General features: G+C 44.9%; 1 protein-coding gene across 2 annotated transcripts in view; it reads left to right on the top strand.

Moving 5' to 3' along the window:
- TMEM207 (transmembrane protein 207) overlaps window positions 1-19,452 on the top strand; it is a 72,736-nt gene extending 53,284 nt beyond the window's left edge. The window contains exons 1-3 of one of the 2 annotated variants that reach the window (XR_011312452.1): window positions 5,871-7,561; window positions 9,031-9,114; window positions 17,789-17,928. Coding sequence is in view for 1 of the 2 variants with exons in the window: in XM_069727110.1 (XP_069583211.1) it covers window positions 17,789-17,931; window positions 18,241-18,377 (280 nt within the window). In the remaining variant the exon portion in view is untranslated. Of the gene's footprint in view, window positions 1-5,870; window positions 7,562-9,030; window positions 9,115-17,788; window positions 17,932-18,240 lie in introns of those variants that run through there. The other variant, XM_069727110.1, reaches the window with a different exon arrangement.
- The last annotated feature ends 1,921 nt before the right edge of the window (window positions 19,453-21,373 follow it).

The following is a 21,373-nucleotide window of genomic DNA, read 5'->3' as shown; positions in this document are numbered from 1 at the left end:
TGTTTCTCTGTCCCCAATCACGATGAACATAATGCTCTACTGTATTTCTACTATCCCATGAACACAAGAAGCAACAACATTTTGTGAAATCTCCTTGCATTCCCATTAGCAGACCAATTCCTTTCAACTCTCCACAGATATTCCATTGATGATGCTTATATTGTATAGCATCCAAAACAACTGACAGATTTTCATAACTTTCCTATATTTGAAATGAGTGAACAATAAGGATTGGTGGTTTCATATTTCCATTGTGAAGCAACACTGCTTTCAAACGTCTCTGGGATGAGTCAATAAACAATCACCAATCTGCAACAAAATACTCTTGATTCAGTTCTTCAAAGAGGCCATTCACATTGTTACCGTACACCATTGGTCCATCAACTGTGAAACATTGTGATAAAGTGTTACTTCTGTTTTGGTAATAACACACTTTGACATCATCATGAAGAAGATTCCTCTGTTTCCACCTAGATGCAAGAAGTTCAGCTTTGTCTTTTAACAGTGAAAGATCTGTGATGAGATCATTTAATTCATGTTGATTAAAGCATTCTGGCTGCTCGGCTGCTCCATCAGGTACATACTCATCTTTACTTGAGGTCTCCATGACTTTGCCAGTAACTTCAACTCCATAGTCTTCATATTTTACTTCATTTTCATCCAATCCAGACAACGGTGGTACAGAAACTGGCAAGGTACCATCCTGTGGAACTGGCCTAATCTCAGATTCAAGTTCAGGGTAATTAATCTTATGTTTGCTCTTTGTAGAAAAGCCCTTCAGTTTGACAAATCAAATGTAACAGTCATCACTATGATTTTTGGATTCTTTCCAAATCATGGGAACAGCAAATGGCATAGCCACTTTCCTCATATTCAACCAGTCACAAAGACCATTTGAATAACGTGAGCATATCACATGAGGGGCCCAGCTTTTGTTTTGATCACCAAGTGGATACTTAAAGTGCATCTGGTACATCTTTTTAATATCATGTCATGAGTGATTGAACATACTTGGCCTTTTGGTGTAAAAGAACCACACACATAGCAGAATCTGTTCGAATGATTGATACAGGGCCGGGCCATTTTTCTCCTTTAAATCAGATGAAATAGTAGAGTAAGTTCAGTTCAATAGTGGTGACAAACAAAAAAAAAAGAATTCGATGAGCCGGCCTACTATATGTAGATATTTCCCCAGAGACGACAGAGGCAGCTTGTATTTAAAACTGATTTTACTGGAGTTAATCTGGTAGATAACTATATACAGTTGTGAGGTAAATGGGTCGGCCTATTCCTTACAGATGAACATTTGCAGACAGGCAGTTTCTCATTGTGATATTGGCTGCTTTCAGGTTCTCTCTCTGTGGAGACCCTCATTCAGTTACATTTCAGTGGCTGAGCTGTTTTCTTCCCTCGGAGGCGACTTGCCCTCCCAGAAATGCAGTGAAAATCCTCTCACAATGGTGGCTGTCCGCTGCCTTCCCTTCTATCTCCCTGTGGCAGGGCTCAGATCCCTGTAGAGGCCTGTTTCCTGTCAGAGTCTCACACACCAGTCCTTGCTGCCATCACCATCCTTTTCTGACTGACTCAAATCTTACCGCCTCATAAGTTAGTCATTGGTTGACTGCACTGTCAATACTCCTTCCCACAAAACTCACTAAAACCTTTACTGATTTTGACCCTGTAAGAAAATTTACAATTAAGTAAGACAAGCAAACAAATGAGAATAACAGAGGAAAAACCACATACATTGAAAATGCAGAAGTAGCGTAATAACAAAAATACTTCCATCTCAGAAACTAAGCATATTTTTGGAATCAGCACAACTCCATAAAACAGACATATTACCTTTGCTGATGATTTTTTTGAGTTGACCAGTGTTATGAACATTTCCGCTCCATTCATCCAGTGGACCAGAGATGTGCAAGATCGACCACCACATATAATCTGATAGAATTTAATGACTATGATTTAGAGACTCAAATCTTGCTAGGCAGTGTTGCACACAAAGTTTGTATGGCAGCTTACAGAACCAACCACCATGCACTACTCTCCATGCACTGGCAAATGTTATGTGCACAGATATATTTAATGCTTCTAGGGAAGAATTCCTCCATACATTTGAAGTCTGCAGGAGCATGAAACGATTGCTTTTTTAGTGGTTTTGTATAGTATTAGGCAGTAAAACTCTGTCTCCTCATAAAATTGTACAAATTCAGAGATAATATAGCCATGTACATAAGCCCTTATGCAACCAGTGAAGGTAATCGTACCAAAACTTAGTTTACGATCCTAGGCATCTTAATGTCGATGAGAATTGTGTAAGGCTTAAAGAGGTTGTACTAAGTATATGTTATCTTTATCAACTATCGATATAATATGGATAGGGTAAGGAATAAGCTTATTGCTCTCTGGGAGTCCAACGGCTGAGACCCCACCTACCTCCCAACAATGGTGATCAAAAGATCTCTATCTAATTGCAGCAGATTAAAAGTACATGCAGCTCGTCTACATTCATTTTCTAAGAGACTTCTAATGACAGCCAAATACTTTGCACAGCAATTTCCAGCAGTCCCACCGAGAATGGAGGGAGTGAATTGCTCCTGCTCGACCTCTACTCCATTCAGATCGGACTCTGCAGAGCCCCATTCTCAGGAATGGGAGGTTCCCAATGGAGAGATCCCAGAGATCAATCAGTTATCGCTTAGGCAAAGTTCACATTAGCGTTTGAGTCTGCAGAGTGGTGCTGCAGACTTCTTTCCTTAAGCTCCACCTAGCCTACTTCCGCATGCATCCTGCATACCTATCTTTAACATTGGGTACGCAGGGACACGCATTTTATGCGAATGCATCCGCGTGCGTTGGTTTGCCATGCCAGTCGAACGCAACATGTTGCATTTTCTTGCATTCGGCAGGCACGTCTAATCGATGCATCCACATACAACGCATGTCCCTGTGTACCCAATGTTAACTCCTTTCTGACATGGGACGTACTATCCCGTCGAGGTGGGGTGGGCCCCCATGACCACGGCGGGATAGTACGTCCAGCGCGATCGGCGGCGCTCACGGGGGGAGCGCCGCCGATCGCGGCCGGGTGTCAGCTGTTTATCGCAGCTGACATCCGGCACTATGTGCCAGGAGCGGTCACGGACCGCCCCCGGCACATTAACCCCTGGCACACCGCGATCAAAGATGATCGCGATGTGCCGGCGGTATAGGGAAGCTTCCCGCAGGGAGGGGGCTCCCTGCGGGCTTCCCTGAGCCCCCCGCAGCAACGCGATGTGATCGCGTTGCTGCGAGGGTCTCACCTCTGCTCAGAGCAGGCACTGTGAAGGCTGCAGCGCTGCATGTCAGATCAGTGATCTGACAGAGTGCTGTGCACACTGTCAGATCACTGATCTGTGATGTCCCCCCCTGGGACAATGTAAAAAAGTTTAAAAAAAAATTTCAAAATGTGTAAAAAAAAATAAAAAAAAATATTCCTAAATAATGAAAAAAAAAAAAAATATTATTCCCCTAAATACATTTCTTTATCTAAATAAAAAAAAAAACAATAAAAGTACACAAATTTAGTATCACCACGTCCGTAACGGCCCGACCTATAAAACTGGCCCACTAGTTAACCCCTTCAGTAAACACCGTAAGAAAAAAAAATAAAAACGAGGCAAAAAACAACGCTTTATTATCATACCGCCGAACAAAAAGTGGAATAACACGCGATCAAAAAGACAGATATAAATAACCATGATACTGCTGAAAGCGTCATCTTGTCCCGCAAAAAACGAGCCACAATACAGCATCATCAGCAAAAAAAAAAAAAGTTATAGTCCTGAGAATAAAGCGATGCAAAAATAATTATTTTTTCTATAAAATAGTTTTTATCGTATAAAAGCGCCAAATCATAAAAAAATGATATAAATGAGGTGTCGCTGTAATCGTACTGACCCGAAGAATAAAACTGCTTTATCAATTTTACCAAACGCGGAACGGTATAAACGCCTCCCCCAAAAGAAATTCATGAATAGCTGGTTTTTGGTCATTCTGCCTCGCAAAAATCGGAATAAAAGGCGATCAAAAAATGTAACGTGCCCGAAAATGATACCAATAAAAACGTCAACTCGTCCCGCAAAAAACAAGACCTCACATGACTCTGTGAACCAAAATATGGAAAAATTATAGCTCTCAAAATGTGGTAACGCAAAAAATATTTTTTGCAATAAAAAGCATCTTTCAGTGTGTGACGGCTGCCAATCATAAAAATCCGCTAAAAAACCCACTATAAAAGTAAATCAAACCCCCCTTCATCACCCCCTTAGTTAGGGAAAAATTTAAAAAATGTATTTATTTCCATTTTTCCATTAGGGCTAGGGTTAGGGCTAGGGTTAGGGCTAGGGTTAGGGTTTGGGCTAGGGCTAGGGTTAGGGCTAGGGTTAGGGTTAGGGCTAGGGTTAGGGTTTGGGTTAGGGCTAGGGCTAGGGTTAGGGCTAGGGTTAGGGCTAGGGCTAGGGCTAGGGTTAGGGCTAGGGTTAGGGCTAGGGTTAGGGTTAGGGCTAGGGTTAGGGCTATGGTTAGGGCTAGGGTTAAGGCTACAGTTAGGGTTGGGGCTAAAGTTAGGGTTAGGGCTATGGTTAGGGCTAGGGTTAGGGCTACAGTTTGGGTTGGGGCTAAAGTTAGGGTTGGGGCTAGGGTTAAGGCTACAGTTAGGGTTGGGGCTAAAGTTACGGTTAGGGTTGGGGCTAAAGTTAGGGTTAGGGTTTAGATTACATTTACAGTTGGGAATAGGGTTGGGATTAGGGTTAGGTGTGTGTCAGGGTTAGAGGTGTGGTTAGGGTTACTGTTGGGATTAGGGTTAGGGGTGTGTTTGGATTAGGGTTTCAGTTATAATTGGGGGGTTTCCACTGTTTAGGCACATCAGGGGCTCTCCAAACCCGACATGGCGTCCGATCTCAATTCCAGCCAATTCTGCATTGAAAAAGTAAAACAGTGCTCCTTCCCTTCCGAGCTCTCCCGTGTGCCCAAACAGGGGTTTACCCCAACATATGGGGTATCAGCGTACTCAGGACAAATTGGACAACAACTTTTGGGGTCAAATTTCTCCTCTTACCCTCGGGAAAATACAAAACTGGGGGCTAAAAAATAATTTTTGGGGGAAAGATTTTTTTTTCAATTTTCACGGCTCTGCGTTACAAACTGTAGTGAAACACTTGGGGGATCAAAGCTCTCACAACACATCTAGATGAGTTCCTTAGGGGGTCTAGTTTCCAAAATGGTGTCACTTGTGGGGGTTTCTACTGTTTCGGTACATTAGGGGCTCTGCAAATGCAATGTGACACCTGCAGACCATTCCATCTAAGCCTGCATTCCAAGTGGAGCTCCTTCCCTTCCGAGCCCTCCTATGCGCCCAAACAGTGGTTCCCCCCCCCATATGGAGTATCAGCGCACTCAGAACAAATTGGACAACAAATTTTGGGGTCCAATTTCTCCTGTTACCCTCGGGAAAATACAAAACTGGGGGCTAAAAAATAATTTTTGCGGGAAAAATTTTTTGTTTTATTTTTACGGCTCTCCATTATAAACTTCTGTGAAGCCCTTGGTGGGTCAAAGTGCTCACCACACATGTAGATAAGTTCCATAGGGGGTCTACTTTCCAAAATGGTGTCACTTGTGGGGGGTTTCTACTGTTTAGGTACATTAGGGGCTCTGCAAACGCAATGTGACACCTGCAGACCATTCCATCTAATTCTGCATTCAAATGGCACTCCTTCCCTTCCGAACCCTCCCATGCGCCCAATCAGTGGTTTCCCCCACATATGGTGTATCATCGCACTCAGGACAAATTGGGCAACAAATTTTGGGGTCCAATTTTGGCGGTGTGCCAGGTGTCGACGGATAAAGTAGGGGGAGGAGGGGGAGGCAGCGGGCTGTCAGGCAGGCAGAGTTAGGAGAGTGCACTGCGGCCAGTCTCTCTGAGTCTCATGAGCAGATGAGGCTTTAGGTGGCTGCGCCTGGCAGTGTGTGGCTCATGAGGGAAGGCGAGTGGGGGCTGCATCCTACAGGGTTCAGTGGGAGAATAGTGGGGAGTGGGACTGCCGCCCCCACTAGCCTCCCCCCTGGGCCCTGCAGCCCCCACTAGCCTCCCCCCTGGGCCCTGCAGCCCCCAGTTCCACTAGCCTCCCCCTGGACCATGCAGCCCCCAGCCCCCACCAGTCTCTCCTCGGGGCCCTACAGCCCCCACTAGCCTCCCCTCGGGGCCCTGCAGCCCCCACTAGCCGCTGCCTCCCCCTGGACCATGCAACCTCCAGTCCCCACTAGCCTCCCCTCTGGGCCCTGCAGCCCCCAGTCCCACTAGCCTCCCCCTGGACAATGCAGCCCCCAGCCCCCACCAGTCTCCCCTCGGGGCCCTACAGCCCCCACTAGCCTCCCCCCTGGGCCCTGCAGCCCCCACTAGCCGCTGCCTCCCCCTGGACCATGCAACCTCCAGTCCCCACCAGCCTCCCCTCTGGGCCCTGCAGCCCCCAGTCCCACTAGCCTCCCCCTGGACCATGCAGCCCCCTGCCCCCACCAGTCTCCCCTCGGGGCCCTGCAGCCCCCACTAGCCTCCCCCCTGGGCCCTGCAGCCCCCACTAGCCACTGCCTCCCCCTGGACCCTGCAGCCCCCACTAGCCGCTGCCTCCCCCTGGACCCTGCAGCCCCCCAGTCCCCACTAGCCTCCCCCTGGACCATGCAACCTCCAGTCCCCACTAGCCTCCCCTCTGGGCCCTGCAGCCCCCAGTCCCACTAGCCTCCCCCTGGACCATGCAGCCCCCAGCCCCCACCAATCTCCCCTCGGGGCCCTGCAGCCCCCACTAGCCTCCCCCCTTGGCCCTGCAGCCCCCACTAGCCACTGCCTCCCCCTGGACCCTGCAGCCCCACAGTCCCCACTAGCCTCCCCCTAGGCCCTGCAGCCCCCACTAGCCGCTGCCTCCCCCTGGACCCTGCAGCCCCCCAGTCCCCACTAGCCTCCCGCTGGACTCTGCAGCCCCCAGTAGCCTCCCCCTGGGCCCTGCAGCCCCAAGTCCCCACTATCCTCCCCCTGGGCCCTGCAGCCCTTTAGCCTCCCCCCTGGGCCCTGCAGCCCCAAGTCCCCACTATCCTCCCCCTGGGCCCTGCAGCCATTTAGCCTCCCCCCTGGGCCCTGCAGCCCCAAGTCCCCACTAGCCTCCCCCTTTGCCCTGCAGCCCTCTAGCCTTCCCTGGGCCCTGCTGGATGTGGCAGCCAGTCATGGACTGGAGCCACATCCAACAGGGCCCAGGGCGAGGCTAGTGGGAACTGGGGGCCACGTCCAACAGGGTGAGGGGAGGCTAGTAGGGTAAGGGTGCTAAGGGGAGTGTGCAGCCAGCAGGTGGAGATTGCTAGGGTGAGTCTGCGTCCTGCAGGGGGAATCTGTTGCGGGGAGTCTGCGTCCCATTGGTGGAGGCTGCTAGGGTGAATCTGCATTCCGCAGGAGGAATCTGCTGCGGGGAGGCTGTGGAGATGGCGAGGACAACCAGGGCTAGTCGACGATGGTGCCAACCTCTGCGAACAGGTAGCAAACAAGAATAGTTGACAATTGTAAAGAGTTGTGGAATTAATGGTGCTATAAAAGTAAGTAAAATAAACAATAATAATTCTTATTTATATAGCGCCAACACATTCCGCAGCACTTTACAATTTATAGAGGGGATTTGTACAGACAATAGACATTACAGCATAACAGAAATCACAGTTCAAAACAGATACCAGGAGGAATGAGGGCCCTGCTCGCAAGCTTACAATCTATGAGGAAAAGGGGAGACACGAGAGGTGGATGGTAACAATTGCTATAGTTATTCGGACCAGCCATAGTGTAAAGGTACCGTCACACTAAGCGACGCTGCAGCGATACCGACAACGATCCGGATCGCTGCAGCGTCGCTGTTTGTCGCTGGAGAGCTGTCACACAGACAGCTCTCCAGCGACCAACGATCCCGAGGTCCCCGGTAACCAGGGTAAACATCGGGTTACTAAGCGCAGGGCCGCGCTTAGTAACCCGATGTTTACCCTGGTTACCATCCTAAAAAGTAAAAAAACAAATGCTACATACTTACCTACCGCTGTCTGTCCTCGGCGCTCTGCTTCTCTGGTCTGGCTGTGAGCGCCGGGCAGCCGGAAAGCAGAGCCGTGACGTCACCGCTCTGCTTTCCGGCCGCTGTGCTCACAGCCAGACAAGAGAAGCAGAGCGCCGAGGACACAGCGGTAGGTAAGTATGTAGCGGTTGTTTTTTTTACTTTAACGATGGTAACCAGGGTAAACATCGGGTTACTAAGCGCGGCCCTGCGCTTAGTAACCCGATGTTTACCCTGGTTACCAGCGAAGACATCGCTGAATCGGTGTCACACACGCCGATTCAGCGATGTCTACGGGGAGTCCAGCGACCAAATAAAGTTCTGGACTTTCTTCCCCGACCAGCGACAGCACAGCAGGGGCCTGATCGCTGCTGCCTGTCACACTGGACGATATCACTAGCGAGGACGCTGCAACGTCACGGATCGCTAGCGATATCGTCTAGTGTGACCGTACCTTAAGGCTCAGGTGTTCATGTAAAGCTGTATGAACCAGTTAACTGCCTCAGTATGTAGCAGTACAGACACAGAGGGCTTCTAACTGCATAAAGTGAATGAGAACATAATGCGAGGAACCTGATTATGGTTTGTTTTTTGAATGGGCCACACAGGGATCGTTAGGTTAATGCATTGAGGCGGTAGGCCAGTCTGAACAAATGTGTTTTTAGGGCACGCTTAAAACTGTGGGGATTAATCGTATTAACCTGGGTAGTAAATAAATGGGGTGATCTCCCCTTTACTGTTGACTACTTTTTATTTTTTATACGATCACTTTGAGTTAAGTTTTGAGGTGTATTTATGTTCTACACTTTATTGGTATTTATTAAAAATCTATAAAGATATTTTTTAGTTTTGCATAATAGGTGATTATATATGCAATAATATACACTGTTTCCATTTATTTGGTGGGCAGGCTGAGGCGGCAGCGGTGGGCAGGCTGAGGCGACCATTAGATTCTTCTTGACTGGGTGGTGCGCGCTGTGGCAACATCGGCTGTGTGAGTAAATAACAAGTCCATGTATTCGTTTGTCCACCATTTCAGTATGTGATTGTATGATACAATCATTCCTTCCCCCTCCCCCTTTCACTCCCCAACAGCAATGTATATTTGTTACTGGATGATCCTGACCTGCTGCAAAACCTAATGACCAATTACAACATCAGGCAGCAGCTCAGGATCATCCAGTAACTTATAAGTTTTGGTTGGGAAGTGGGGTGGAGAATAATTCATGCAAGAGAGTATATATGATTGGGAAGCATCTTTATTATTATGGCAGCGTAATGTTCGAAAGGGGAAAATCGGTGCGCTCACACAGCAGTGCATGGATCGGGCGCCGATCTCCTGACCAGCATGCTCATACATGCTGTGAGGCTGCTGAGTTCAGGTCAGGAGACCCACGGCCCATCCCAAGTGCAGACTGATATTCACCAACGGTTCCACTAGTCAGATTCCTCTAGTTAGATCAAGAGTCTACCTTGTCGTGGTCGTGGCGGCTTAAAAACATCTTTTGGTCAAAACAAAAGCTGATAGCTATGTATATGATATGGTGTTAATGTGTGATTGGTGAGGACGTGGTGCAGAAGTGGAGTTTTTCCAAGAGTGGGCGGAAGGACTGTGGAAGGTTCGATGGGTGGAGGCGGAGCTAGGGTGGAGGTGGAACTAGGGGTGGAGCCTGGGCGGAGTTTGAGGGGGGGCCCCAAAATTTTGACAGTATGGGGCCCTGAAATCCCTAGTGGCAGCCCTGGGTACCACGCTGCGGACTCAAACGCTAATGTGAACTTAGCCTTATTCTATCAATAAGGGATCATTTCTATACATGGTGTACCTCTTCAATTTCCACTGTTGTGCCTTTGTATCACAGATTGGTTATAGTCGGGAAACGCTTCTAACAAATAAGGATTGTCTAAATCAGTGAACCATTTAAGATTTCTTGCAGGTTACATTGCCATGTGTTGGAGGCTCTATGATGGCAAACAGTACACTGCAGCTTTATGCTGACATGTCTCCTGCAGATCCCTACCACAATGTTCTACTGTAATAGTGGAGAAATCATTTAGGCAACCTCTCTGAAGACTTCTCATATATTATTTTCCTGGGTATTTACACCAGCTTCCAAATTATTATGCAAATGACATTTTTCTCAGATTTTCCTAAATGTTCCATGCAAATGACAGTCAGTCTAATAACATTCACTGAACAAAAAAGCTATTTAACTCCAAAACATCCTAACAGGCCAAGTTACATGTTAACATAGGAACTAGTGATGAGTAGTGTTGCGCGATACCTTCCGATATTTGAAAGTATCGGTATCGGATGGTATCGGCCGATACCGGCAAAATATCGGATCTCGCCGATACCGATACCCGATACCAATGCAAGTCAATGGGACACAAATACTCTCCTTCAGGCCCTGGGATCCATATTAATGTAAAAAATAAAGAATAAAAATAATAAATATGGATATACTCACCCCTCCGAAGGACCCTGCGAGCGTCTGCCTCCGTTCCCGAGAATTGCAGAGAGTGAAGGACCTTCGATGATGTCGCGGTCAGGTGACCGGTCACCTGACCGCTCACGTGACCGCTCACATGACTGCTCATGTGACCAAGACATCATCGAAGGTCCTTCACTCTCTGCAATTCTCAGGAACGGAGGCAGATGCTCACAGCGGTGACAGCCAGGGTTCGTCGGAGGGGTGAGTATATCCATATTTATTTTTATTCTTTATTTTTTTCATTAATATGGATCCCAGGGCCTGAAGGAGAGTTTCCTCTCCTCCAGACCCTGGGAACCATACGCACCGCACACGCCGATTCCGATCTCTGATATCACAAAAATATCGGAACTCGGTATCGGAATTCCGATACAGCAAATATCGGCCGATAACCGATACTTGTAGTATCGGAATGCTCAACACTAGTGATGAGCGAGTATACTCGCTGCTCGACATTTCCCCAGCACGCTTGGGTGTCCTCAAAGTGTTTTTTAGTGCTCAGAGATTTAGTTTTCTTCACCGCAGCTGAATGATTTACATATTTTAGTCAGCATAAGTACACATGGGGGTTGCCTGATTGCTAGGGAAATCTCGAGCAACGAGTATACTCGCTCATCACTAATAGGAACCCTACTTTGCTATCACCTTCACAATTCTTGCATCCATTGAACTTGTGAGTTTTTGGAGAGTTTCTGCTTGCATTTCTTTGCATGAAGTCAGAATAGCCTCCCAGATCTGCTGTTTTGATGTGAACTGCCTCCCACCCTCATAGATCTTTTGCTTGATGATACTCCAAAGGTTCTCTATAGGGATGAGGTCAGGGGAAGATAGTGGCCACACCATGAGTTTATCTCCTTTTATGCCCATAGCAGCCAATGACTCAGAAGTATTCTTTGCAGTATGAGATGTGCAATGTCATGCATGAAGATGATTTTGCTCCTGATGGCACATTTCTGCTTTTTATACCATGAAAGTTGTCAGTCAGAAACTCTATATACTTTGGAGAGTTCATTTTCACACCTTAAAGAACCTTAAAAGGCCCCTACCAGCTGTTTCCCCATGATTCCGGCCAAAAATATAACTCCTCCACCTCCTTGCTGACGTCGCAGCCTTGTTGAGACATGGTGACCATCCACCAACCATCCACTACTCCATCCATTTGGACCATCCAGGGTTGCTCGACACTCATCAGTAAACAAGACTGTTTGAAAATTAGCCTTAATGTATGTCTGAGCCCACTGCAACTGTTTCTGCTTGTGAACACTGTTTAGGGGTGGCCGAATAGTAGGTTTATGCACCACAGCAAGCCTTTGAAGGATCCTACACCTTGAAGTTCAAGGGACTCCAGAGGCACCAGCAGCTTCAAATACCTGCTTGCTGCTTTGTAATGGTATTTTGGCAGCTGCTCTCTTAATCTGATGAACTTGACTGGCAGAAACCTTCCTCATTATGCCTTTATCTGCATGAACTTTGTCTGTGCTCTGTTTCAGTCACAAATCTCTTCACAGTATGATGACCACTCTTAAGTTTTCGTGAAATATCTAATGTTTTCATATCTTGTCCAAGGCATTGCACTATTTAACGCTTTTCAGCAGCAGAGAGATCCTTTTTATTTCCCATATTGCTTGAAACCTGGGCCTACTTAATAATGTGGAACATCATTTTTAAGTAGTTTTCCTTTAATTAGAATCACCTGGAAAACTAATTAGCACATGTGTTTAAGATTGATTTCAGTGATCCATTGAGCCCTGAGACACAATACCATCCACGAGTTTATTTGAAAAACAAAACAATTAAATCTTTATGACACTTAAATCCAATTTACATAATAATTTGGAACACACTGTAGATATGACAGAGTAAACAATTAGTCCCAGCTCATGTTTGGAAAAGTAAAGTGTGCATATAGGAATTTAGTTCCTATTTGTAGGAGAGAGTTGGAGAGGAACTATTGAAGAAGAAGGAAGTATTACATACTGTTGGCCAGGCTATAGGCCACAAGTAAGATGTGTGTTCAGAAACAGGAAAATCTAAGGACAGCACGTTCTAGAGCAAGTTCACAAGCAACTGATTTATTACACAGCCAGAATGCAGAGACTGACGTTTCCTTTCAACATTAATGAGTACCAGCTGTAGCATAACAGAGCTGAGGGATGTGTAATTCTCCTAGGCTGCTAGGAGAGGGCTAAAACAGGCACCATGTTAACCAGTTCTCAAGGTTTAGAGAATTCCTAATCCAACCAGAAGAGGACACATGGTATCATTGAGGTGGACGATAAAGAAAGTAAAGGTCAGAGCTAAGAAGCTTGAGAATTACTCTGTCACTCACAAATAATACCAATACCATTGAAATGCCATGTGTGTTACGTATAATAAGAAAGCCTTTGTTTTACACAGAAGAAATGGTCCAAAAGTGTTGTGCCAGCTATCATTTGTTACGGTTCAGCAAAAACATCGGCATAGATGGTCCCGAGTACTGCGGCTCTTTAGGTGTTGTCTGTTAGGTGCTGCATGTCACAAATACATGTGTAATCTAGGTGTAATCTAGCATGCTATATACTTTTTATATCATATTGACAACATTTTCTTTATTTCATATAGTCTAAGGGGTTATGTTGCTCCTTGTTGAGAATGACAAGCCGAGCCTAGCTTGTCAGAGTGAGGAGACTTAAAAGCGATGTGCGACACTCACTAGGGCTATGGGGTACTCAGAACCGGGTCACATGGCTCTTAAAAGGGTGGTCACGACAGCAGTGACCCAGTCCGTGGCCCTTGACGTGCATTAAAAGGGATGAGGGAAATGTTTATAGGGGATTATTTGTGACACCATCTGTGGTGTTTGGCTACAGATGGCCAACGCTGCTTAAGGGGACCGCTGTGGCGGGTGGTGTTGCAGCTGAGATGATTTGACTCCCCAAAGGTGGAGCGGGGCCCCAGGGCTACCAGAACAGTCTATGAGGGGTTGTGGACATTGGGGTGCCAGAATAATTGGAGGATACAAGGACTGTGGTTTCTTTACCTTTAATTGTAGTTGCAGTCCGGGGCACAGGTAACAGGTGGTATTGGAGATTCGGGCAGCCTGGAAGCAGTTCAGAATTCCCCTAGCCAGGTGGGGCTGGATACCTCCCTACTGTGCTGCTCTATGGGTTCCTGGTGCTTGTAGTTCTCTTCAAGTCCCTCTCTCAGTCTGTCCACTTAGTGAAATGCTACTCGCATGGCAGGCAGCTTGAGCCTTTTCCAGGTGTCACTCCCTCGTGGTGACTCTGGGCTCTGGTATGTGGCTGTGCCTTCTGGTGTCAGCTATGGCCAGGAGACCTGCAATCTCCTGCCCTCCGGATTTGGCTGCGTGGCCTGTAGTTCCCATACAACCACGGACTCCCGTGTCTGCTTTGTTGACCTTAATCCTGGGGTGAGCTCAGTCGCAGCTCCACTCCCAGGCTCTCCTCACATGCTTCCTCTCCCTTCACTGTCTCACACTGAACTCACTAATCACGCCTCCAGACAAGAACTTATAAGAAGAAATTAAATGTCGCTGCTTCCAATAGGTGGCCCTAGAGTTATAGTCCTCTTCCTCTCTGAAGAGACAATTTGCAAATTTACTACATATAAAATTAAGACACATGGGGCTATAGTAGGTCTTACTTCCATTCGTTACAGTTGCCATAAAGAAATAACACCAAAATAAACATAAAGTCCAATCTTTGAAAGCTATGCAGTGACAGTATATTCGTTATCATTTTTTATGATGGTGATGGCTGAATGTTACATTTTAAAGGGAACCTGTCACCCCGAAAATCCGGGGTGAGGTAAGCCCACCGGCATCAGGGGCTTATCTACAGCATTCTGTAATGCTGTAGATAAGCCCCCGATGTAACCTGAAAAGGGAGAAAAAGACGTTAGATTATACTTACCCAGGGGCGGTCCCGCTGCTGGTCAGGTCGGATGGGCGTCTCCGGTCCGCTGCGGCGCCTCCTATCTTCTTTCCATGACGTCCTCTTCTGGTCTTCAGCCACGGCTCCAGCGCAGGCGTACTTTGCTCTGCCCTCTTAAGGGCAGAGGATAGTACTGCAGTGCGCAGGCGCCGGAAAGGTCAGAGGCCCGGCGCCTGCGCACTGCAGTACTTTATCTGCCCTCAACAGGGCAGAGCAAAGTACGCCTGCGCCGGAGCCGTGGCTGAAGATCAGAAGAGGACGTCATGGAAAGAAGATAGGAGGCGCCGCAGCGGACCGGAGATGCCCATCCGACCTGACCAGCAGCGGGACCGCCCCTGGGTGAGTATACTATAACGTCTTTTTCTCCCTTTTCAGGTTACATCGGGGGCTTATCTACAGCATTACAGAATGCTGTAGATAAGCCCCTGATGCCGGTGGGCTTACCTCACCCCGGATTTTCGGGGTGACAGGTTCCCTTTAAAGTTGCGGTCCTGGATGAGTGAGCGGTAGGTGTGAAAAGTGCCTAGCAGCGCACTGAGAGGCAGGTTTACAAGCGTCAGTCAATCTTACAGGACAGAAGTCTCCTTAGTAATCTTTTCAGATGCCAAAGCTGAATTGTAAGGAGTGCACCTCTCGCCTTGCTGACAAGATGTTTTGTGATATGCAGTTACAGCTAATGTTCTAGTATATACGGACACGGCACTGGGGAAGGTATTAACATTGTCATGTAGCCACATGCTTGCTCAAACAATATAGTAAGCTGCTTGGCTGGATGCTATATGCTACAGTTTACTAAAAAACAAACAAATGCTGGGTATATGAACCTGACTTGATCATCAATTGTTAGCATACAGTAACTATTGAATAAATTGATTTTTATTTGGATCTTTGAGGTAATATTACATTTCTGTTCACATGTTCCTTACCACAATCTATTTGTCTGCTCCGTTTTAGGAGCAGACAAACGGAATAAATAAACTGCTGAAAAATGGAGACAGATGGGTCCTATTGATTATTATGGGGTCCATTTGATGTCCTGCATGCAGAACGTTTTCTTCCATTTTTAAAAATTGAATTCAGAAGGACCACATAATAATTTATGGGACTACGCTTTCTACATTTGTGTAAGCGATACTACGGATCTCTTATTCTGTTTGTCTTAATAGCGGAGCAAACTGGATATGTGAATAGACATATGAACAAAACCTAAGACAAGGTGTGGGGTCTGAGGGGTAAGGTTTCTCCTTGTGGAGAGTGACATACCAGCTCTGGCTTGACTTTTCTGAAGAGGCAATTTGCGTAAGATATGGTGTAGCGTTTAAGTTAATTTCCTAACAAACAGGCATTCCTCACATGTATTCAGCGTATCTGGAAGCCGTAAATCATGCAGCTGAGGGGATGAAAACTATATCTCCGAGCAACAATAAATACTCGGAGGTCACCCGAGCATGCTCGGGAAAACCCGAGCAACCAGTACACTCACTCATCACTAGTAAATATACACTGTAATGTAGTGTTCAAAGTGTTTATTGCAAATGTGACTACCACCTCCCTCATCTTTCAGAAATCATCCATGTATACAGTAAATGGGTTTATTCCTGAGGTTGTGGGGGGTGGTAGTCACAATATACGGTACTGCAGGCACTGTACTGTAATTAACAGATTTCCAATAACAGAGCATCAGCCACAGATAATATTTTGGGTTTTTTTAAAGGTTTTTGCACTCTATTTGGCTCAAAATATTTTTTTTCTTATCTTACTCTCTAAAATCTAGGTGCGTCTTATAATCAATCAAAAAAAGGGTGTGGTCCAGCGGGAGACAGAATCTTCCATTAAAAAGCAATATTTATTAATCCATAAATAAAAATGATGTGTTGGTGTACCACAAAAGTGAGTGAGATTATATCTCGCACATTACAGCATAATGCACATATGCAGCGTTAACCAACGCGTTTCGACAAATGATTGATTAAGACGTTTGTCGAAACACATTAGTTAACGCTCACTCACTTTTGTGGCACACCAACACATCATTTTTATTTATGGATTAATAAATATTGCTTTTTAATGGAAGATTCTGTCTCCCCCTGGACAACACTCTTTTTTTGATTGTCTTGGACAGGCTGCTCAGCCTTTTTTCCGTGTGGGTATGGATGTGGAGAAGCCTCAGGTGAGCTGACAATTTCTACATTTTTGCGTCTTATAATTTAAATGCGTCTTATAAAGCGAAAAATACGGTAACTAGGTGAGAGAGGATCAAAAAGGCAAAACATTGTTATGCTAAAGGTTTTTTTAGCCTTTTTTTGGAGTCAGGTTTGTCATTCATTAAGAGTTAATTGTCCTACCTGGCCTAAATCTCGCCCTTCCACATTTTTTTTCTGCGGTGGGGTCGGGGTTGATTCCTGCGCCTTGCTGTTCCTGACATGTTGCTCTCTTATTGCTGTATTTAATTTTAGTCTTTTTAACCATCCAGGTATGGTCATCATGAAGACGTCCACAGAGAAGGGATGAGGATCACACCCCTAGTCTAGATACTGTATATTGTACATAAAAGAAGCTACATATCAGTAAAGGCAAGGTTCATGCACACGTTAAAGCAAAAACACCAAATTTAGGAGAACTGTTTGGATCACATCAAATTTTAGCAATAAATCAGTGAATCCGTTGAAGCCCTGAAAAATAGGGTTTGGGTGTTTCTGCCTATGGGCCACTATCTTTAATGAAGCAGACAGAGGCACTTTGCTAACCCCATTTTTGCCAGTGTCCATTTTTTTGAGATGAGCAAAAAAGAACAGTGGTAAATGCTTTTGCTCTCTCCTTAAAAAAAGGTAGACACTGTTGAAAAGGAGGTCAATGGCCCTCAATGGTGGAATCTGCTGAATTCTGGGCTTCATTAAAGAAGCCCCAATGGAGCCACTGAATTGTGGCTAAAATTGTGGCTAAAATGTGATGTGAACATAGCTTAACACATGTGTGTTACATGCAGTAGGTATGTGTGTGTTACATGGAGTATGGTGTGTGTGTGTGTGTGTGTGTGTGTGTATGTGTGATTGAATGTGTGTAACATATTACTTTGATGAAAGGAAAAAAAGTACCTGGACAGGTGAAATAGGTTAAACATCTTTTGTACCCCCTGTAAACAGTTAAATTAGTTTATTCCTCATTGCCCCTTGAAAGAAACATGCATGCTTGGGAAAAAACGAACTCAATACGACCATTAAAGTTAGTGTTTTTTGTGTTCCAGGATCGTCCTGCTGGTTCTATTACTCGTGATTGTGCGTTGTGTCGCTGCCTGCTGCTTCCATTGTTGTGTCAAGAGACCAGTAAAATTGTCTTCTAGAAAGATAGTCACAGTTGTCACCGTGAGTGGCTCAGATTCTGTATACGGTATGTACATTTACAAGGATTTTTCCACTCACAATTTCTTGATGGTAGAAACAACATAAATGATGGTGCTCTCTAATATTTATGTGGCCTAATATATGAAGATACATCTGCTTAGGAATTGGTTCTTCTTCCTGTTAGCAATTAATAAAGCTTACTGTAATGTTCAATAGTGGTTAACAAATAATACCTCAGGTACATCTTTACATCTTACGGCATTTGGATGTATTGGGCTATTTCTGCACAGTGTACAGTAGGTGGTGCACTTGGGTTTCTAACATTGAAGGTAACACACATTTTTCTTTCCCACAGTGACAGAAACCTTCGGAAGTCCTAATCCCCAGTCATGGTCCACACATCAAACTTTAGATTCCTCGGTTTCTTCTGTATCACTTGAGTTAGGCACTCCTCCATCATATGAAGAATTGTTCTCCAGCAGAAAATTCTAACTGCAAATGTGATTGGGCTTAATTTTGTTAGGCATACTTTTTCTTTAAAGTGAACCTGACAGCTGATGTTTGCTGCCCAAGCCACAGGCTTTTTAATTTCAGCCAAGTATGTTTTATTCTACAAATATACATTTAAAAGCCATCCTGGGACAAAAATAAAGTGGTCTGTGTGACTATACATCTGGGGTGACTAAAGCAAGAGGACTTCTCATCGCCCCTCTTCTCTTCAGTGACAGGTCTCTCCCAAAATGTGTGCGTAGGGAGAGACCTTTGAAGACTTGAACTAGTCACCCAAGTGGCATGATCCTCAACCGGCTTCTATATGTATGTTTTCTATAAAATGCCGAAGTATTTCAGAATGAAACATACCTGCCCAAAAAGTTGGAATAGGACGCTGATTAATGCTGTCTGTGGTTCAGGAGCGCCATGAATCAGCCGTTAGGTTCCCTTAACTAAACTTATTGTTTCGTATTGTTTTGGAGTAAATGATTACATGGTTTGATTGGTGGCTTTTGGAATGTGGCAGTAAAACAAGCGCAGCAATTCTTCGGTGTCCTTCGCACAATTTTCTTATGATTAGCCACTTACCATGTATGTTAGTAATATAATTAATGCATAGGCTCTATGCTAGGAAACGCAATACTGCCTTTATGTTTTACTGTGGCAATTGTTGGCGGTCACAGAGCACAGATTCATATAACAGACCTATCAAGCGTTTATAAGTTAGAGTTAAAATGGCCGAGTAAAAATGGCTTAAAAACTAACAAGATCTAGTTATTGTTGCTGTCCTTAAATAACAATGAATATTATCATGATAAAATGCAGTCACATTAATTGTTTCTATGCATGAAGACAAATTCTTTATCGCCTAACACTGGATGATCTTGTGATTACTAAGATTTGAGAGATCGGTGGAATGCGACGTAACCCCTTCCATGGTGGGCAGGTAATTCTTGTTACACTTTTTTGGTGCATCTTGCATAAAGTGTCTCTTTTATATGCAAATTCTTTCCAGGTACCACATTGGATATTTTAAACATCATGTATCCATGTATTTAATATGAGCTTCATTAAAGCAGTACTAAAAGAATAAAACTGTTGAGCATTTTTTGTTTCAAGCATGACATCCAAGTTTCTGCATGATCAATATGTCAAATGACAAATTATGTTTTGGTCATTCATCCTTTGGTGTTTTAAGGCATCATGTTTTAATGAACACATACATATGAGTGTAATATTGAATCATTTAAACATTAAACAATAACATTAAGATATACAAAAAATGAAGACAAAGCAAAGAAAAACAGAATATGAGCCTTCCATCTTTTTATTTTGCATATATAATGTTGGTCAGATCTTAACCAGATAGAACAAAAAAACTCCATAATGTAGAGTTATATTGACAATTTCAGAAAGATTTCCAGTATATTAAGACTTAAACTGTACAATTTATTTGTGAACCAACTCTCTGCAAACCATTAATTACTGTATCATTATAACAAATGTACAGTATTGTACAAAAAGTTTAGGCAGGTGAGGAAAAATGCTGCAAAGTAAGAATGCTTTAGAAAATGGAAGTGTTAATATTTGCAAATTGCACATTGAATAAACAAAAGGGAAATCTAAATCTTATACATTTTTTGGTGTAACCATTCTTTGCCTTCAAAACAGCATCAAAGTATCAATTTTTCTAGGTACACTTGCACACAGACATTGAAGGAACTTTGCAGGTAGGGTTTTCCCAACATCTTGGAGAACTAACCTCAGATATTCTGTGGATGTAGGCTTGTAAAAGTCCTTCCATCTCTCAAAATGTATTTAGAACCAATCTGATGTCTCCGTGATGGCATTACATGATGGATAAGTATATGCCTGTATTTCTCAGCATTGGGAACACCATTAATCTTGACTAAATTCCCAACTCCATTCACATAAATGCAGCCCAAAGCTTGTTTGGAACCTCCACCATGCTTCACTGTTGCCTGCAGATATTCATTATTGTACCACTGTTCAACATGTTGCGATCAAGCAGCTTTCTATTATAGTAAAATATTTCACATTTTGACTCATTAGTCATTAGTATTTTTAATGCATAGTTGAGCGGCTTAAACTTGTTTCCATGCTCAATGTGTAAATTTTGGATGCAATTATTCCATGAAGACCACTTCTGGACAGATTTATCTGAACAATAGTTGGCTACAGCTGCATTTCAGAAATTGCTGTCAGTTCTGAGCTGAAGGCGCTGATGGAATCTTCCAATTTAGAACGGAAGTAAGCATGATTTTCTCCACAGTAGATGGAGCAGTGGTCAGAATGTGTTTAATGATGTGATTAACCCTGCTCATACCCTTGATTGGCAGCTTCTTGTGTATACTGTACACAGTAGCTTAGCTACCAGGTGGGCAGAGGGGCAGTGGCCCTAAGCCCACACTCTGAGGGGGCCCACCCAGAGCTACGCTTCTGCACACCATAAACAGCATACCTATATAGATATGTTCTGCTGCAGAGCAGGGAGACTCAATCCCCCTGCATTTACACCTGGCTACTATGGGGCCCCTGAGCAGGCGAGGGGGCCCAGTGCCAGCAGTGGGCCCCCGCCCTTCATAGCAAGTTCAACTGTATCGGATAGATGTTAATGCAGTTGACCGCATTGATGAGAGTGGGAGCGCTCCGCTCTCTCTCCCACCATCTCCCTCTCAGCGTCTGATGTCCCTGATGCAGACACTGACAGCAAGTGTGATGATGTCATTACTCGGCACCCACTGTCTGGAGATGTGCGGGTGCTTGGAGCAGCGGTGAAACCAGGAGGAGAGGTGAGTATTGGATGCATTTATTTTTTTATGGGGGGTGCTTCATATTATATAGAGTCTGCCTATGGGGGTGCATTATACTATAGAATCTGACTATGGGGGTGTATTATACTATATAGAGTCTACCTGTGGGGGTGCATTATACCATATAGAGTCTGCCCATGGGGGGTGCATTATACTATATAG

This window comes from Ranitomeya imitator, chromosome 5 (assembly GCF_032444005.1).
Source record: "Ranitomeya imitator isolate aRanImi1 chromosome 5, aRanImi1.pri, whole genome shotgun sequence".
In the NCBI taxonomy this organism is placed as follows: Eukaryota; Metazoa; Chordata; class Amphibia; order Anura; family Dendrobatidae; genus Ranitomeya; species Ranitomeya imitator.
This window is presented reverse-complemented; position numbering and strand designations above follow the sequence as displayed.